The 19,339-nt window shown below is 39.9% G+C and overlaps 1 protein-coding gene across 1 annotated transcript in view; it reads right to left on the reverse strand.

Annotated features, from left to right (window-relative positions):
* The window catches only part of LOC134871061 (PH and SEC7 domain-containing protein 1-like), a 54,757-nt gene that overhangs the window by 24,622 nt on the left and 10,796 nt on the right, over positions 1–19,339 (reverse strand). The window contains exons 5-9 of the mRNA XM_063893652.1: positions 16,159–16,353; positions 14,843–14,923; positions 13,671–13,783; positions 12,339–12,397; positions 10,688–10,777 (exon numbers count right to left, since the gene is read on the reverse strand). Coding sequence (XP_063749722.1) covers positions 10,688–10,777; positions 12,339–12,397; positions 13,671–13,783; positions 14,843–14,923; positions 16,159–16,353 — 538 coding nt within the window. The remainder of the gene's footprint in view (positions 1–10,687; positions 10,778–12,338; positions 12,398–13,670; positions 13,784–14,842; positions 14,924–16,158; positions 16,354–19,339) is intronic.

Genomic DNA, 19,339 nt, shown 5'->3' on the forward strand with positions numbered 1-19,339 from the left:
TTAGGTTTAATGGGAATTAAGCTGCAGTTCAAGGCAGTTAAATGTGTAGTTCTCTCCAGACAAACACACTCTCTCTACACGGCCTCAGCAGGGACATGAGCCTCGGCCAAGTTACCCAAAGCTGACACCTGTCCAGCTCCCACCTTTTTAGCAAAATCCAATGACAACACGCTAAAGCAATAAATTGCTAAACCTGCACTAACAGGTACACACCGCATGCACACACACAGGGACCAAAGCTGACACTTTCACAGATGGTATGAAACACTGGCAGAGGTGTGAACGGACAGCCAGCATGAAACAGATGGGATCAAAATGCAGAAATCAAGAGGTATAAAAACACACACAATACGCTCTGTAGGCTCATGTGACACGCAGTTATAGCCTTAAAAAATTAAAAGGAAGATACAGAGGGGGTGGGAGGGAAGGACAGCCGCCTTCGGACTTCACAGAAGAGAATCCAAAGAGCAGGCTTGATTTCGTCACAAGCCCCAAAATATTAATTAGACACTTTAAAAAAAGAAGCGGATGAAGAAGAATAAGAAATTCAGCGCTGAACGTTCCTGTTGCTCCCACAGTAAAATGGATACCATCAGTTTTATGGTGCTGATTGTCAGATTATCTCAGTTTTTCCTCCGTCCATGCGTGGAGGTCCGCTGTCAGTTTCCTCTGCGATTCCACTTCAGACTCTTTGGTTTTAGTCCCTTCCCATCGTACGTTCATACGGTGTGGGGGTCTGAGGGGGAAAAAAGCTGCTCTCTTGCTGCGATGTCTCTCATGCCTTCCACGTCTGTGTGTGTGGATGCCTGCTCTATCTATCTGTTGCAATCTTCCACGTCCAATCCAGAGCTGGTGTGCGTCCCTTCTCCCTCCTGCTGCTGCTGCTGCTTCTGCGGAGGAGGAGGTGGAGAGGAAAGGACAGCAGGCTGCCTGAGTCGCAGAGCGAAAATGAAGCTGATAGGGACGGCGCTCTCGCTGCCTCCCTGTGCCTTTGCTTCGTCAATGCGATTCTCCCTCTCTCCCTTACTCCTTCCCTCAGTCATGGCCAGCAAATCACAGTCCTCCTCTCACACAGACAGACACACACACACACACACACACACACACACACACACACACACACACACACACACACACACACACACACACACACACACACACACACACACACACACACACACACACACACACACACACACACACACACACAGGCAAGGCTACGCATACATGCATGCTTATTTAAAAATATACTTCCAATGACAAATTAGTATTCAGTGGGGGTCTTGTGGGAGGGACTGCTAAGGTGAGAGGTGGGAAGAAAAATGCAATAAAAAATTGGCACCAAAGGGAGAGTATGAAAAGGTGTGTAACGCTGTGGACTAAAGGAATAGTTTAATATTTTTTGAGGAGAATAATAATTCTTTCTGAGAGTGAGATGAGAAAATTAAAGTCAGGTCCAACATCGATTACAATTCTCACAAATCCAGAAAATAATATTTTATGTGCTGTTAGCTGGTGCCAGATCCTTCAATTCTTCTCAATAATTAAAACTATTTCAAAAACAAACAAATACTAAAATATTAATTGAGGTGGAGGCGGGAAAGGAAGAAAGAGGAGGCGATGGAGAAAATCAAACAGAAAGCTTTGTTAACAAGATAAATGAACACGGTTTTCCCCCCAAGAGAAATTGGTCAAATAGAATTATTGACTTGAGAGAGAGTAACAGGTACAACGTTAACTGCGGGGCTGTGACCGGAGATTAAATCACTGTCAATCATCATTGGTAGGACGGATTTTTATCTTAACAAACCAGTGTAGTTTAACAATGCTAACCTCCCCATACACATCCCATCCCTCCTCATTTCAAACATTAATTAAAACTCACCTCTTCAAAACTGCTTGTATTGTGTCATTCATATAGTGTGTTTTATCATTTAGATGTTGTTTTTATAAAAAAAAATCTAATTTTAATATGTATCTGTAGACTGAAAAGTAAGAACGCTCTATAATTAAAAGGAATTATTATTTTCATTAATATTATTATTATCATTATAATATATTGAAGTGTATAATATAACTTAATTTAAAAAAGGTCAATTTAAAAAAACAATAGATTTATTAAAAAAATGTGCTTTGCAGGCCACTTTGTTATAGTTTTTAATGTTTAAATACATTTTTTTCTGTTTTGTGAGCTAAAGATTGTTAAGATGTTTAGAATTGAGAAATATTTGAAAAAGGTTAATTTGACAAATTTAGAAAATAATCTCCCTCCAATTTACTAGATGGAAACATCCCAAAAGAACCCCTTCTTTGCCTTGGGGATAAAGTTAATCTTTGAAATAGCTCTGTTTTGTGTTCTGAGACAATGGTTTTTATCACAAACATTCAAAATCAACACATCTGAAAATACATGTTTTTTACTAGACAGGAAGGGAAGGAAAATATGAAAGTAAGTTGTCGGACAAATAGACAGTATAAAAAGTACAATATTTACCTCCAAGATGTAGCAGAGTAGAAGCATTAGAATGCATGAAATTGATTTTAAGTTAAAGTAGAACTTGAGTAAATATCCTAGTAACATTCACTGGGAAACGTACTAAAGGAAACTGTATTTCTCTTTTCCTATTCTTTATTTCTTATTATTGTTTTTTTTTCAATATCAATGTGCCTTTTGCTGAACTGCACCTGTGTATTTGTTTGGTTTTAATGGTGCCCTCCTCCTAGTCAACTTGCAGTAGTCCAGTATTCCATGCTCTTCCATGCTAAATTTAAAGTGCTTTAATAAAAGTTTAATGGATTCTGTGACTGAAGGAAACAGTTCATCCCTCCTGACTGGTGTCTGTCTTTTGACATTCACCATCAGGGTGGACATGTTGGCGAGCTGTGACTTTATCACGAGGGAAAGGAAAAGGAACATCTGCTAGCCCGGGGGGAAATGGAGCTAACCTTTGACTTGCGAGACCGAAAAACAACCTGCATCAAGACGAAAGACTGTTACAGGAGCAGGGAGAAGCTGGAGTGTCTGTCTGTCTTTGAATAACTTTCTCTCTTTTACTCTGTTGGCAGAAGCAGCTTGAATCCCCCCAAAAAACTATGTGTCTTAGAGATAACCCCAAATGACTCAAAGCTGCAGTCGACTGTACAACTAAGAACACCTGCGTGCCAACACAAATCAAACGAAAATACTAGCCAGGGCAGTCCTTTTTGTTACCTTCTGCCCTCTATCAGTTTTCCCGTCCGCTGTCAGTTTCTCTCCCACTCAATATTTCACATCCTGTCTGATTCTCGCCCTCTGTCCCTTATGGAGGGTCCAGACAGCTCAGAGTACAGCCTCACGTCTCTGCTGACCTCAGCAGCTGTCTCTTCTTCACACACACTCTCTCTTTTTCGTTTCCACTATGCCGCTCTCTGCCCTTACTCCTCAGTAGCACTTGATATTGTTTTTGACATCAAATGTGTGACATTTGTATCTCGTCAATGGCTGCTTTGCTGCCGCCATGATGCGTTTGGCATGTGTTTCAGACTGTAAATAAGGAGGGGACGTAGTCACCATGGAATCAACCATTGGTTTGTGAACAGCCATTTTAAGCCCACAGGAAGTGCGCCGTACGTTCATACAAATTGTTGTAGTGGCCAAACAGTGATACTACAACTTATGTGTCGGTTCGTGACATCATTTGGCCAAAAGAAATTATTTCCCATTGACTTACATTGAGGAAGAGACGTCTGTAAATCAGCAGGGTTTTTTTTAGCTTGAAAGCCGAATGCAGAATCATTTTCCGTCTCCATTTATTTGCTGAGCCGATAGCGGGTATGGGAGGTGGGGTTTAAGGACTACTCAAGTGCAGATGCTCTATGGGTCCAGATACAAACTTTTGCTCTCAAGTCAGGCCATTTTGGCTTCATTCTCCACTGAGCAACTTTAATTGGAACGAACTCCGCCTCCAACTCTATATCCAGTTCTCTATTTCCATCCATGGTTATAAAACAAAGAGTTTGGTTTTTTGGGCTGTCGCCATCTTGGTTATGTTGTCATTTAGGTTTTTTTTGGAAACAAAAACATGTAGGAGTTAAAGCTGTAATTTCAAAAAACAAAGCACTAAGGCCTAAAACACAGTTATAAAATTAGACGTACATTTTTCATAGACTTATACAATCAGCCATCTTTTAAGTATAGTATAGTCCTTCACTTTTCCTTAACAGAATTAAAAGGTGTAGCATGGTTTCAATAGAGGATAGGAAATCAATGCAAAAATGGCATAAAGCATGCTGTTTTAGCCCTTTAAAACGTTTGATATCATATTTAAGGGATTGTTTTTGGGTTGGCCATAGAAAGGAGCTAGATGATGTTCCACTTTCTCTGTACCTGTCTGAGAGTTGGAGGGAGCCTAAGATGTAGGATTTGCTTTGCTCTTCACTATAATAGGAATAGTTGTCAATATAACAATAAAAAAACAGCTTTTTCTACTGCTCTACGTCAGTCAAGCACCTTTAGATATTTTTATCAAATGTAACTCAAACAGGAGACAATTGTGTATTTGTAGGGGACTACACTCAGCAGCGGATTAATCCACATTTGGTGCTCTGGTGAGTGTTTGTGACAGCAGGACGCTGTGTGTGGGATTGAGTCAAAACAACAATTGAGCTCTATGGCTTTGATACACAGACCATACTCGCTACTGGATATATTCATTGTTGGTTTTGGTTTCTACACCTAAAGAATAGGTTAATCTGGAGCACCAACAGTTTTAAAAGAAGTGGACAATTCATGTTTTCTTCATCGAGTTTAAAGTGACTGGTTCTATTCTCCATGAATAAAGAAAACATTCCTCTGCTGAACATGCCAGTCGGTGTGCTGTGTGAGAAATGAGGAGAGGAGGAAAAGCAGTTGTGCAGCTTTCGAGTGAAAATAGCTGAAATGTTTTGTTAAAAATTGATTTTACTGCTGAGTGTTCAAGCAGCTCCCCTAGGAGAGGACAATCGGTCCCTTTGGCCAGTGTTGGAGGAAGAATTGTTATACTTTACATAAGAATAACAGAAATGTAATATAAGTACAATCTGCTAAATGTACTTAAAACAAGAAAGTGGGCCATGTGATTATTTTTAAAAAATGTGACATGTCCTCCCCACACACTCAATATGTAAATCTGTACAGATCTGAGTCAAAAGCGGCATTTGTATTTCGGTATCTCTCTCCTCCGACATGATATTCTTGTCTTCACCCAGGCTGTCCAACACAGGCACTAAAGCGTGCAGATACAGACACATTGCTAGCCAGGAGGACAGCAGTGACACATTCAAGGAAGATTCCTTCTCCCTCACTTACAAAACAAATAAGACATCCATCTTTTCCCCCGCTATTGATGCTGCTACTGATCGATAACATCAGTGCACCTAATTACTGTTTGAAGAGGGCGGTACGGGTGTCTTTGATTGAGCGGTACAACATTTTCATTTCAGCAGAATTTGTTCTCCTGCTCTAATGCGTGCTGGTAACCTACTTCAGTGCATCATTAGCTCCCACTTCAAGCTTTAAGCCCTGAGCAGTGCTGAAGAGAGAGAGGGAGAGTGAGAAGGAGTGCAAACCTATGCGTCTCTGATCCTCAAAATAAAAGGAGGAAAGTTTTTCTCTAAAGCACTAGCTTGGGCCGGAAGCCAGGGGTTCAGATTCTGCAGGGAGCTGCGGTAAAGCTGCGTTTCCCATGCAGGCTGGTAGAGGAACATAAAGGAGTTATGACGGCTTAAAGGCTTATTGTGGCTCTGGGACCTGAAGTTTTAATCATTAATTTTTTGGGGGTAATTGCACAAACAGTGAGCTAGTCATCATTTATGGACACATTAGGTCTAAACACTGCAGTGCTGCAAAAAGTCTGACAGAAATGAGTAAGCAAGCAAATAAACAAATTACAGTACAGTCTTCTGGTTTATGAAATTTAAATTACAAGAAAAACTGTGGTTTATTTCTGTAAGGGCTTTATTACGGATATGAAGATGTATTTGAATTAGAAAGACAAATAGTTAAACAAATACTGGTAAAAATAATTATTTATTTTCCTGGCGGCGAGTAGCAGATCGTTACCACTTTCATAACTGTTGGTTAAATATAAATATCGGGTCGCTTAACAAAGAACAGAGACAGGAAACATCTTTCCAAATATAACACTCTCTACCTACCAACACCTCTAAAGTTTTATTCTCAACATGATATATTTTTTTTGTTTACTCTACTCTTCTATTGTTTGGTTTTCGGACTATTTTGGCTCTGAACAGTCGTTTTTGAGGGTTGCCTGGCAACTACTTAAAGCCAAATAATATTAAGGTACATAACACCCTATAAAATACAAAATTGTTGATTAAAACTTTCTATTTTGAATCGGTTAAAGAAACCAGATTAATAATGGTAACTACTAGTCAGGTTAAGATCTTGTGTTCCCTTCAGGCTGGTTCCAAGCTATTCTTTTATTGTCTTTTCTTATCAGATTTGGGTCTAATTTTCGTAGTTTCATCCATAGTTTCTATCAGTTATGATAACCTTACATTCACATAAGTAATACATTCTGCCATTACATTGAAAGACTTGCACAGTAAGTCAAAGTTGAAACAGATGTTGTGTCTGTAAACTGTGGTGGATATTTACAACAGAGCCTTGGGGAATAATTTTAGATTTCTATTTTATTTTCTCTTCTAAATATGTTTGAATAATCTGAGTAATAGCCTGACCAGACTGACCTTTTTTCCCATCATGTTCCCAGATTGGTTCCCATAATGTTATTAGAAGATAACATCAGGTTGTTATAAATCACATTTACTGGGCCTTCAATATTGTACTTGCACATTACAGGTTTGCGAGGAAGAATAAATGTTTGCTGAGTTGTTGACTGGCCTCTGTGCCTGGATTATGAGCAGCCTATCACATCTCAGTTGACAGATAGTCTGCTGTGGGTAACTGTGGGAGGAAATTTCCTCTGGAGAGCATTAAAATATTGTATTGCCTCATTATGAATCCTGGAACAAGAACACGCTGATTGAGATAAACAAGCATCAGTCTTTGAACGGACATGTGCCCCGTACTGTATGCAGCCAAAGTCATCCATCCTGGTACTGGTGGGAGTGACATTCAATTCTCTGAGCAATCATGTTGTCATTTTTCATATTTTAAGAGCATATATTGCAATTGAAATGGATATAAAACTCAATCATTGCAAACTTCAATCTAGTGAAGCTGGGAACTAAAATATGATTAAATGCTGCTCTGCTCAGGGCCTGAATAAGGCAAGTCTGATTTGGGACTTAATAACAGCAGGAAAAGGTTTTTGTTGGGGTATAGTGTTTTAAATAGAGCTAAAAACAGAACTTAAATCTAAGCAATGACAAACAATATCTGTTTTGGCACTTCCTAAACTTAAACCTTAAGACAAAAGTATCTTGGAGAATTTTCTGCATACATTTTTTTTTGTCAACATGAAAGGAGTCAGTCTTAGCTTTGCACAGATAATTATCACCCGACGCTGCATCTCCCCTACACTTTGTGGAGCATTTTAGCCTCTTTCAGCTCTTTGTTTTGGTTTAGCAAACTACCCATTTTAAAGTTTGGGTTTTGGCAGCAAGCAACTGTTTACATCAAAATAACCTCTGTACACCCCCTGCCCAGCAATTACAATATTGGAGTTCAAAGTTTAGTCTTTCATCAGGGTTCTGGAAAAAGTATAAGAGAAGGTTCTGAAGCCGAAGCTTCACAAAGTTCAGAAGATTGCTGCAATCTGCTGCTCCATTGTTGTGTTAATGGGAAAAATATCACAAGGTTTAATCAAAATAAGCTGAGAGAGAGAAGCAAAGGGAATAATTGAGAGAGAGGAAGAAAAAGGCAACAATTGAGAGAGTTATTGAAGCATACAAATCTAGAAAACACGAAAGGAAAATGCAAAGTGAAAGGAACTAATTGATGATGAGGTAGGTAGGGTACCTGAGGGACAGAGGTGGCAGGAGGTGTCATGGGGATGCAAAGCCCCTCTTATTATTTTCCACTCCAGCAGGCAGCTGATTTCTGTTTTAGTTACAGGGCTCAGCAGTGTTTCCTCAGAGTGAAGCTTAAACATATGGCACACTCTTAAATAATCGCATTGTACCGTGCATTATGGTGGATGTGTTCCACGTGGATGCAGAGCTTTGACTTTGTCCCACCTTGAGTAAATGCAGATTTTGTCTCCAAAATGTGCCTGTGTTAAACTATAGCTACTGCCTGAACACATGATAAATGTCTACAATTCAGCTGTGTGTGATTACTTTATAAAAAGACTGGAAAAAGTAGGTTTTATGACTTTGAAAGTTGTGAAAATCATTACAATCTCCCAATCTGAGTTTCTTGCAGGGCATTTATTTGTAAAGACACAAATGTAAAGGCAGACATGACAATTTAGTTCTAGATGGAACAGTAGAAAGAATAAATTAATAACTAAATACTTTCTGGTAAGTATACAAGTATGGCAAAGTGAGAGGAAGATATTTAATGCCGTACCAAGGCAGTATTAACTACTTCAAATTCAAAGATAGGGGACGGAAAAAAGGGACAGAAGGATGGTAGAGAAACAAAGGAAACATGTGATGGAAGCACAATGTTGGCTAAAATCTTGTTGTGAAAAGATAACAGAGGGAACAAGTGTGGAGTCCAGGGCGATGTGTGAGATATACACTATATGTGTTTTGCAGAATAAACAGCGGGGAGAAAATGGCACAGAGTGAAGGATTTCTCAGGCTGAATCCTAATGTATTTACAGCACATACAAACACAGATACCAGACATGAGAAGGGGAAATGGGAAGGCAGGAGAATGAGGATAGGAAATGAGGGATCCACAGATGGAGGAGGGGATGGCAATTATTTTGTTGCAGGAAATGATGAAGAGATAACAGAGAAAAAAAGGGAGGGACAAAAACAAGAAAGAAAGGGTACAAGGAGAAGATGCATTTTTATTGCTTGGTGGGGTTGAAATGGAATTGTTTTCCGCAAGCTTTTGGTGTAAAATGGCAAAACATTACCCCTGCCTTACACTGTATGCTTAACAAAAATCCTGAAAAACACCAACATTTGTCGATAAAGTTTAGTTGTGATATAAAGCTGTCAAACTAACACTGGAATTTTAACTGTTAAACTGCAGCTGAGTTTACTGGGACATATCATGATCATTTTCAGGGTTATATTTTCTATTTTGTGCCTCTACTGTGACATATCTCTGTGCTATAATGTCCAGAAAGTTCTTTATTTTTCTCATACTGCCTGTGCTGCAGCACCTCTTTTCACTGTCTGTCTGAAACCAGAGCCCAGCCTGCTCTGATTGGTTAGCTGGCCTACTGAACTGCCTAGAGATGTCCCACCTCTTAACAAATCACGTAAAATGTGTTGGAGCGCTAGCCAATAGGAGCGTGTGTGTAACATATGGATGTCACTATGTTACAGAAGTAAGCTAAGGAGTCCAATGGATGCGTTTCAGGCATGGGGGGAGTGTGCGAGAGAGAAACACCCTTTTGGATGAAACTTTAGGATTTCAGCCTTTGTAGACCGTTAACATGCACAAGAACACACTAAAGAAAAGGGAAAACCCCACAATGCAAAATAGAGCCCCTTTCAGTTTTAAAAGTGCAACATAATTTATTAAATTCCTTAAACCACCTATTAAGACCTATGAAGAGAAATAACACCCCAAAGTGAAGCAAGGGAGGGGGCAGAGATGACGGTCTGGAGCAGGGAGTTAGATCTGTGTTGAGGTGAGAATGTGCAGATTAAAATTGGCAGTGAGACAGTCTGGAGATGGAGTTATACTGCACAGAGGCTTAACAGAGCCACGATAAGGAGAAAGTGAGATTGGGCCGGCTAAAACATTTAAAAATCAGAGAACAAGCGAAGGAGAGAAAAGAGAGTGTAGCTCGAGGGTGAGACGGACTCTCGTTGAGAATGAAAGGGAATAAAAGAGCTTGTGGAAAGTGGAAGGCATGATTAGAAAGCCTGTTCCGGGATCCATACAAGCATTAATAAAACATTGAATGCACGTCTGTGAAACTGTTTCTCTCTCTCTCTATTCCTCGCTTAGCATGCAAACTATGTGCTCTTAATAACAGCTTTTCCTTTCACAATTCATTGCAGCAGACGGACGTGGCCTCGCTCTCTGCCCCTCATGCATTATAAATACCCCATTACAACTTGTTGACTTGCACTCTAGGGTCCTGTGGCAGTTGACGGACCACTCTGCAGACAAAAACGAATCAACGACATCATCATTAGGCGCACAGACGGACAGGCAGCCTGCACTGATTGGGTTATTTCACCACATCACGTGGCCCCGGCCCTCCGTCTGACCCCTCGTCTGATGGCTCACTATATCTATTGCAACTAAAGTCAACTGGGTTAAGCTCAAAGCCTAATCTAATGCTGCTGAAGTCACGCGCAGATACCCCGAGGGGCGGCTACACATCACATAACAATTAGTCTTCCAGCTGGACTGTACCAGGAAGTGTTGGTTGCAGGCAGGACTCTGATTGGAGGCCTCTGGAGATGCGGTGAAAGCCAGCTGGCAGTGAGCGCAGGCCAGACAGTCAGATTGGAGGGACAATACAGCGCTGGCACACACAGTCTGAATGCTCTCGTCTCGTGTCTGTGCATGACAGCATGCGCACGTGCGCTATTTTAGACTTACTTTAAGCAGATCCTTGTGAAAATCTTGGCCATCGTTCAGTCCCTCCAGGTTGCAGATGAACTGCGTGCATGACATCCTTTTACCGATGTTCTGAAAACAAAGGAATATTCTCTTTAGTTTCATACTTATATTTACACACAGTGGTGGAAAAGCTATTCAGAACTAACATTTTGTAGAAATATCAATACAACAATTTGAAAAAGTTAAAATCCTGAATTCTAAATCTTACTTTTAGTAAAAGTACAACAGTATTAGCATCTAAATATATTCAAAGGACCAAAAGTAAAAGTACTCTTGATGCAGGATTTAGGATTTATCAGAATTATTGATGCATAAAGTGTTCATCACTGCAAAGTGCATCTGCTAAATCTGGAGTTCACTTTTTATCATTTGATATACTGCAGGGTAGTAAGCAGTATAATAATTTATCATAATGGAATAAAATGATTTGAAAGATATCATTTTACTTTTTAACAGACACATTTTAAATTGGTTACAACAATGACGGCTGAAAGTATGTAAATTGTATTTTTTTTAATTAAAAACAACAACTTATTTTAGCTACTTAGTCTTTGATCAGATCATTAAAAATGAAAAACAAGGCAAATTTAGAAATATTTACTAGATTAATCAAAACATTTAAAAAGGGGGTGCTAGTGATGATGATCATGACCTCTGAGATCACCCTTACAGTATCAAATGTGTTTCAACTTTCCTAAAAAAGCTGATCTTTTTGAGCCACTTTAATGAATCATTCATCCGCAGAGCTGAACTATCACTGAGAAGAATGGCCCAGATTTGCACAGCAAGACTCTGACTGTAATAGTAGCACATTAATGATGGTGAAAGCAGCTCAGCCGGCAGACTTACAGATAAGCTGCTGATCGGGTTTATATTCCCTGAACTCCAGAGTTAATCGAAAGGGCATCTAAGGAGAATTCAGCTCTTAAACTTGACCTTTTATTTATTTTTCTTTACCTGAATGTAACACCTGTACATATGTAAGCCAGACATGGATGGATTACTGGACAAGCCTACCTGGCACAGGCCAAGGGGGACAATGTTTTAGAGGCCCCACTGGCCTTGACCCGAAAATGTCACTTGAAGACACATGTACCAACGAAGAAGAGAAACAAAATGACCACAGAGAAACATAAAACAACTACAAACTCATGCAAATCAACTGCAAAAAACACAAAATCACCACAAAAAAAGACACAAATTGACCACAAAGAGACACAAAAGGACTGCAAAGAGGTGAAAAGCAACTGAAGAACACAAAATGACCATAAAATGACTTCAAAGAGACAGAGATTGACCCAAAAACTATACAAAATGACTTCAAATATACACAAAATTAATACAGAGAAATATAAAATGACTTCAAGGATACACAAGATGACCACACAAACACTCACACTGGCATTAAAGATCCACAAAACAACAATAAACAACACAAAGAGGCACAAAATGACCTAAAAGATGCACAGAATGACAGAGACACAAAATACAAAAAGAGGCTGAACACGAATAATTTCTGTGTGCTTGCTCCTATATAGGAGAGGTGGTTGGGTCGTTTATGTGTCTTTACCCAGGGGCCATCAGCCTCATTATTCACCAATGCTTCCATCATATACTAGTCATCACTCACCTGACCATGTAGATCAGTGTTCAGCAGCATGACGGCACAGGTGAGAGTGTGAACCGCATCTAGAGGATAAATACAGAATGGTAAATGAATTGTGATTACACAGTTTCAAAATAACCGAACTCACACAAGGCACGGTAAAGGACAGGGGCTCTGGGTTTTTAAGATGAGCTGATGGCTTTAATAATAATAATAAATGTTATTTATCAAGCGCTCTCTCAAGAGCTCAAAGACGTTTTACTGAGGTAAGGAAAAAACAAGATGAGATAAAAAGTCTAATTAAAATCCAGCAATAAAACCACATTTAACACAACGACATGTCATCAATTGTTAAAAGCTAGTCTCAAAAGGTTTTGGTCAGTGTTTTGAGGGTGTGGAGGTCAGTACAGTCTCTGATGTGTTGTGGGAGTGAGTTCCAGAGGGTGGGGGCAGCGATGGAGAATGCTCTGGTTTGTGTGGGGATACACAGGAGGTCGGCTGCTGATGAGCGAAGGCTGCGGAGGGGGTGTGGAGCAGGCAGTGAGTTAGGAGGGGGCCTGGTTTTTGAGGGCTTTGTGGGTTAGGAGGAGGATTTTGAAATGGTTTTGTTGACGGACGGGGAGCCAGTGCAGGTTTTGAAGAAAGGGGGTGATGTGGGTGAGGGAGTGGGTGTGGGTGAGGAGGGGGGCGGCAGCATTAGAGCAGAACTAGAGCTTGTCCTGCCTGCAAGGGCAAGCCCACCCGCTGAGAAGTGTAAAAATATTTTAGGTTCACTATGAAACGGTGAAGGGTGAATAAGACAGTGGGGGACGACTACAGTTTAGGTAATTAATGGGAAACTAGTACAGGATTGTAATCATTGTAGCCAAAGTTTGCATTTTAAAATAAAATTAACTAATTCAATTTGTTTGTTTTTTTATTCAACATACTCCCACCGGTGTACTATGAACATATTAAAAAGGAAATATCTGTTTGCATTTACATTTTTTAGGTCGTACCACATTTTACAACGGATCATATCATATTCTAAACTTTAGAGGCCATGCTTTACAGAGATTTTAAAACAGCTAAGGGGTTGTGTTAGGCGTGAGCTTCATTTTATTTGCATATTCACCTAAATAACACACACATATGGACAATGCTATTATAAAATTACTCTTTCATTTTTTAGCTTTTCATAATGATGTTCATAAAGTCTCCAATGGGCTTTCACAGATTTGTCAGTTGATATACTGTTATTATAACATATGTCTTATTGCCGCTTTAACGATGGCTGGGTGGGTGTATTAAAGATCCAGACATTTCTTTTTTTTTTATTGCTGGTACTTAGAAACACTCCTCTGCAGAACGACTCACCCTCTGATGGTATAACTTTTGGGTTGCAGTCCAAATAACGCTTAGAAAAGTGTGACAGCACCCTCTCCCTCTCCTGAGTCTCCCCCATCAGGGCAAACTGCCGGAGGAAAGTCCTGCACACACAAACACAAAATCAGTCTGTGTTCCCTTAGTTTCTATGTGGATATCTCTCGAAGGAGTGATTCACATTTTTATTTAATGAAATGTAATTAGTTTCCAGAGATGGAAGGTACCTTTGTATATTGGCTCAAGTGTTGTATTTACTTTAAACTTATTTACTACATTTAAGAGGGAAACAATGCGTGTTTAACTCTATTATACTGTATTTATCTGACAGATAAATAAACTACCCACGGAGACAAAACAAAGCTAAAACTCAACTCAACCTCCTGGAAAATAACAATAAAACATTTCAATAATGGCAGCCACATAAATCTGTGACAGAAGCCTGCAAAACGCACAAAGTACTTTAACTGTTGTTACATTTTGCTGTACCTTTACTTCACTATCTTTTCATTGTAATGCTTATACTTTACTTCTTGTATCCCACTACCCATACAAATACTTACCAAACGTTTCTTTTCTGATAGGAAATGGCTGATTTAAAACACACGATACTGGTATTTGCCCAGACTACAGTTATTTTCTTCTTCAATGTGTTAAACTGCATTGCAATAAAGGACAGTAGAAAGACTGGAAGCAGCATGATTAGCACAAGAAGAATCTCAGTAAATCAAATAAAAGTCAAATAAAATGAATACAGTATAAACCTCAGTCATTTTATTCTGAATGCAACACCAAAGCTGCCCTCTGGAGAGCAGCGTTTTACAGTGGAGAGCATTTACTACACGCAAACAAAAAAACATTGCAGATTTTCAATGAAATGAGGCCAAACGAAAGCCATAATCACCCAAAAATATTTTTCAAATATTTACACACATCAAGATCACAGTCATAGTCTAAAATAATGATAGAATCATTAAAATACCTTGTCTTGGAGTGGGGGGAGTGCAGTAAAATTTGGCTGGTTATTTGCTAGACACAACTTAAGATTTAGAAACTATTTCATGATAAACAAACTGGCAGAAATATTCTTCAATCTTAATAAAAAAGATGTATTGATATGTAATGTAATTATATGTGTTTTTAAATATCCAGTGATGTGTTCTCACCGCAATGCCTGGTCAAGAGCGAGGCCCGCAAAGTTGAAGAAACTCAGATACTCTTCTGCAACCATTCGGCTGAAGTCATTACTGTAGACAGACAGACAGGAGATAATATTACATAGTGAGTAGGAATATGACAACAGAAAGGCAACAAAAACAAATCCAGTGTCCATATGAGCTTCAATGAAACTTCCAAATTCTTTCTAATCTTTCTGAGATCAGTGAATGGCCTCAGTTTGTGTTGTCAGTCAGTCAGCCAGGGGATGCAGACCGGATGGAAACAATAGAAGGAGATTCCCAGGCCGATCGAGCGGCACATCGCTGCAGGAATGCTGATGTAGTTGAACACATCACACTTTGTAGGCAGAGTGGCATACAGTAAGTATGTGCCGGAATGTGCAACGGTATTACATCATTAAATAAACATAGAATGCAGTAGAAAGGAGCCCACAGTTTCAGAGTACCATAGTTACCATTGAGGTTACTAAGAGTGCCAATAGCTCCTGATTGTTTATAAGAGCAACACATTTGACTGTAATCAATAACAAGCGCATGGAACAGGAAGTATTGGCCGAAATATCCGCCGGCTACACTGGAACCCAAGAAATATCCCACCCACAGAGGCTAATTGTAAACAGACCAATTGCTGATTGCTGGTTCTGAGATTAAAACATTCAGTTTATTAACTGGGTGTGAAATAGTAGCCATAAAAAAAGCAAAGATATCATTGCATAATGCAGGATTGCCATAAAGGGGTCGAACAAAACAAGACGAGCACACTTAAGAGATGTTAAGAATTTTAGGTTTCATGTCCACTAGATCAGACAAGGAAACTATTAGACAAGCTTCTCCTATCGATTGGACGCTCAAGCATTGACGCACCTTATCATGAAATGCACCTGATTGGTCCGTGGTTATCTGATTGTGGCAGCCCTGCTCATAAACTTTCCAACTGAACCATCCACAAAGAAATTCTGAAAACATTTGAGAACTAGACTTTGCCACTGCTGAATCAAGTTTCATTCTAAACTACATCGCCCAGTTTGATAGCTTAGTTTGGTGAACCAGCCGTGTCAAGCTGGATGGACTAATTTGCATAACGTTGAGATTGTATAAATCTGTATTCAAATACATGGCATGGAATGGCCAATGGTGTGTGAATGTTAGCTTCCGCAAGTGGCTCTACAGGAATGAGGTGTGAATGATGACTTGTAAATGTTGTAAAAGGGGTCATAAAGACTGGATAAAACACTATAAGCAGTCGATTACGATTTACATTAAGCACTAAAGCTTCAACCCAATAACATCATGTATTAGCTCACTTCTTGCTGAGGTGCCGCGCCACGTCGGACTTCCTGAAGCCGTCCAAGTTGAAGAGACGTTTGGCCAGGCGTCTGGCGGCTGCCACGTCGGCACGGTGGCTGCCATTGGTCAGGGTCTCACTGCTGCCCAGACCCAGCCGCTCACTGAGGTCCTGGTCCAGCTCTGAATCTGTGGCCAGGCGGGCCTTGTCCCTGCTGAGAGGTGGACAGGGGAGGTTGAGAGGGTTGAGACAGGGCAGAGCTAGTGATAAGACATAAATAAATTGGACAGAACAGGATATGGAAAGAAAGGGAAATGAAGAACATTTTTGGTCGAGGAGTGTAAAGTAGAAAAACTGATATAGTTTTGTAAATAATTGAAAAGACAGAAGGGCATTAAAAGAGGAACAAAGAATGATGGTGATATAATAATAAAACTAATAACTGTGGTATATCAATAATGTAATATTACTCAAATCTAATCTGCGCAGCACTGTGAGTTTCAGCAGTGGAAGAAAAGAAATGAGGAAGTGCAAAGCCGATCAAGAGAAAGTAGCTTATAAAAAAGATAAATATCTTAAAACAGTATTTTAAAATAACCCAAGATGAATGGGGAGCGGATAGAGGGAGATAAAAGAGGATTCAAAGACAGTATGGAGGGCGAGATGTAAGGTAATATATACAGAGTAGTAAACAAAGCCTACATTGTACATTAATTAAATGTAAGCAAATCATTGTATATTCAAACACTACCTTTGGCATGATTATACACTATACAAATCTCCTTTGCTGGCTTTGTTGTTATCACTTCCCAATTAAGCCCTTTCAAAACTTAAACCAGTTCAGAAGGGCAAAACTTGTTACATCTGAATTATCCTGTGATAATAATTTAAGCATGTTATGTCACACTGAGCTGAAATAGAACTTCTTGTCTGGCTTCTGGATAACAGAATGAAGGCCTCTGAGTTTAGTTACTTAGAACTCTGCATGATGCTGACTATCATTGATGCTGTCAAGAGCAGTGTGACTCCAGTCATGCCACTTGGGCAGACAGAAAAAAAGTGACAGTTCATCAGCTGAGAGTTGTATCCAAAGAGCAAAGAACACTTCCTGAACAAGTCAGCCTCTCATTTGGATTTTCTCAGCGTGAGGAACAAGCCAACAAAACCCACAGTCCCAGGGCGTCGCTTCCCACACTTACACATCCTCACACTGTAAATGAGTCAGGCGAAATCACACCAGAGCAAACAGTCATTAATAACACAGGCCAACGGGGGAAAAAAGCTCAAAGAGTTCAATGGTCAACTTTGGTTTCACAAAGAAAAAGAACTACCTTTACAGCCAATGTAATGCTGTACTTAGGCACTCTAGAGCTGAGCTTAGTGCTCAGCATGTACTATATTTACCATGCTATCATTGTAGTTTGATGTGTTTGCATGCTGCTATTTAACACAAGGTACAGCTGATGCTGATGGGACTTTTTTATTTTTTCACTTAAACAGTTGGACAAAATAAAAATGTGAAATTTACAATGGAGCAAGATAAAAAGTCAGGTGATCATCAAAATAAATTTACAATTTATTTTAAAAGAGAAATTGTGCAGTCTGCAGACATGTGTCTGCTTAAATACAGCATGATGTTTTGTAAATGGTGGACCCATTTAGAGGGAAATATAGTGAAATCATATACCTGGCTGCTATACCTCAGAAATGTTTCTGAGGTTTATTTTTGTGAGTTTTGTAAATTGAGTTATTTTTGTTTATATTTTTGTATCTTGGATGTAATATTAAGCCGTCTTTGGCTCTTTCTGCTGTAACAAGTGAAAATGTCCCCTCTGTGGGACAGATAAAGGTATTCTGATCTCATTCTGAAATAGATAATAAAGCAGGGAATGCTTTGTGGTAAGGCTACCTTGTGATTGACAGGTCTCAACAACGGTGTTGTTTGGTTTGGGTGTTCGTGTTTTCAAACTATTTTCATGAACTTTAATAGTAACAGAACAAATGTATTTATTAATAAATTATTTGTACTAGCTCAACTGTCTCGCGTTACGTCTAGTTCCAAAAAACAAATGTGACAAACCGAACAAATGGCAAACAGTGACTAGATCCAATAGTTATATAAAGTCTATAGGAATAACCAACCATGCCCATGCTACAACTATGCAAACATTGTTATGGGAAATGTTTTATCAATAATATACTATAAAACCGAGGTGAACAGCTTGAAAATAAAGACTGCACAGCTCCTGACACCAATAAAAACAGTTTAAATGTTCATAATCAAATCCTCTGATATGCGTGCGCAGACATGCGAGACAGGATCCTGGGTGGAGACCTACCTGTGGAAAGACCGCCTAATCGACAAATACCTCTCCTCCCCGACTGCAGCTGAACCCTGACAGCAGAAGACAGAAGGCGGCCTCATTGCTGTGCCCTGAACGCTACCTCTTCTCTGACTGCTAGACTGAATGACCCCTCCTCGCCGCCTCCCGGCCTGGTAACCTGAACGCATCACCGTGGCAGAGGAACACCTGTAGTCTCTCCCGTGGGGTCTGCAGACATTCCTCTGCTTGGTTTCCACTCAAAAAGGCACTTCATGGGTCTCCTGTTTTCCTCCACTTCCTCGCCCCCCCTCTTTGTTTGCTGTCATTTGATCCTCACAGCAAAATTCCTTCCCCTCCAAAGTAAAAGTTCAGTTTGTCCTGCAATGCCTCTCCTTCTCTGTCTTTCTCCCTCTGAGTCTGTTTGCTGTTGTTCCCTCTTTTCACTCCTCCCTCCCTCTTTCTCCCTCCCTGTTCCAATGTGTAAACTCTCACTGTCCCCTGCTGACCTTGGATTCTAAGCATGGCATGAAACTTGGCTTGTCTGTTGCCTAAAGATCCGCCTCCCTTTCCTTTTCTACCCTCCATTCATTCTTCTCTCGCTCTCTGCATCTCCAATTACACACAATCAGTATATCCATCCTCTGTGTGTTGTACATATTCTGGTTTACCTTGTTTCTGGTGTGAGCTTCAAGCACACCTATAGAAAACAAGGTATACAAGGTGCCAGGTTTGTCATGATATATCCGCTGGGTGTGTGCTTTTAACTGTTTCCTACAACAATAACTGCCTAAGGGAGAGAATTGCTGGCCTTTTGTTAACACCCGAGTCCATTGTTGAATCTGTTTACAGCAAACGCTTCATCAGGGCCTGAGGAGT

This window comes from Eleginops maclovinus, chromosome 10 (assembly GCF_036324505.1).
Source record: "Eleginops maclovinus isolate JMC-PN-2008 ecotype Puerto Natales chromosome 10, JC_Emac_rtc_rv5, whole genome shotgun sequence".
Lineage (NCBI taxonomy): Eukaryota > Metazoa > Chordata > Actinopteri > Perciformes > Eleginopidae > Eleginops > Eleginops maclovinus.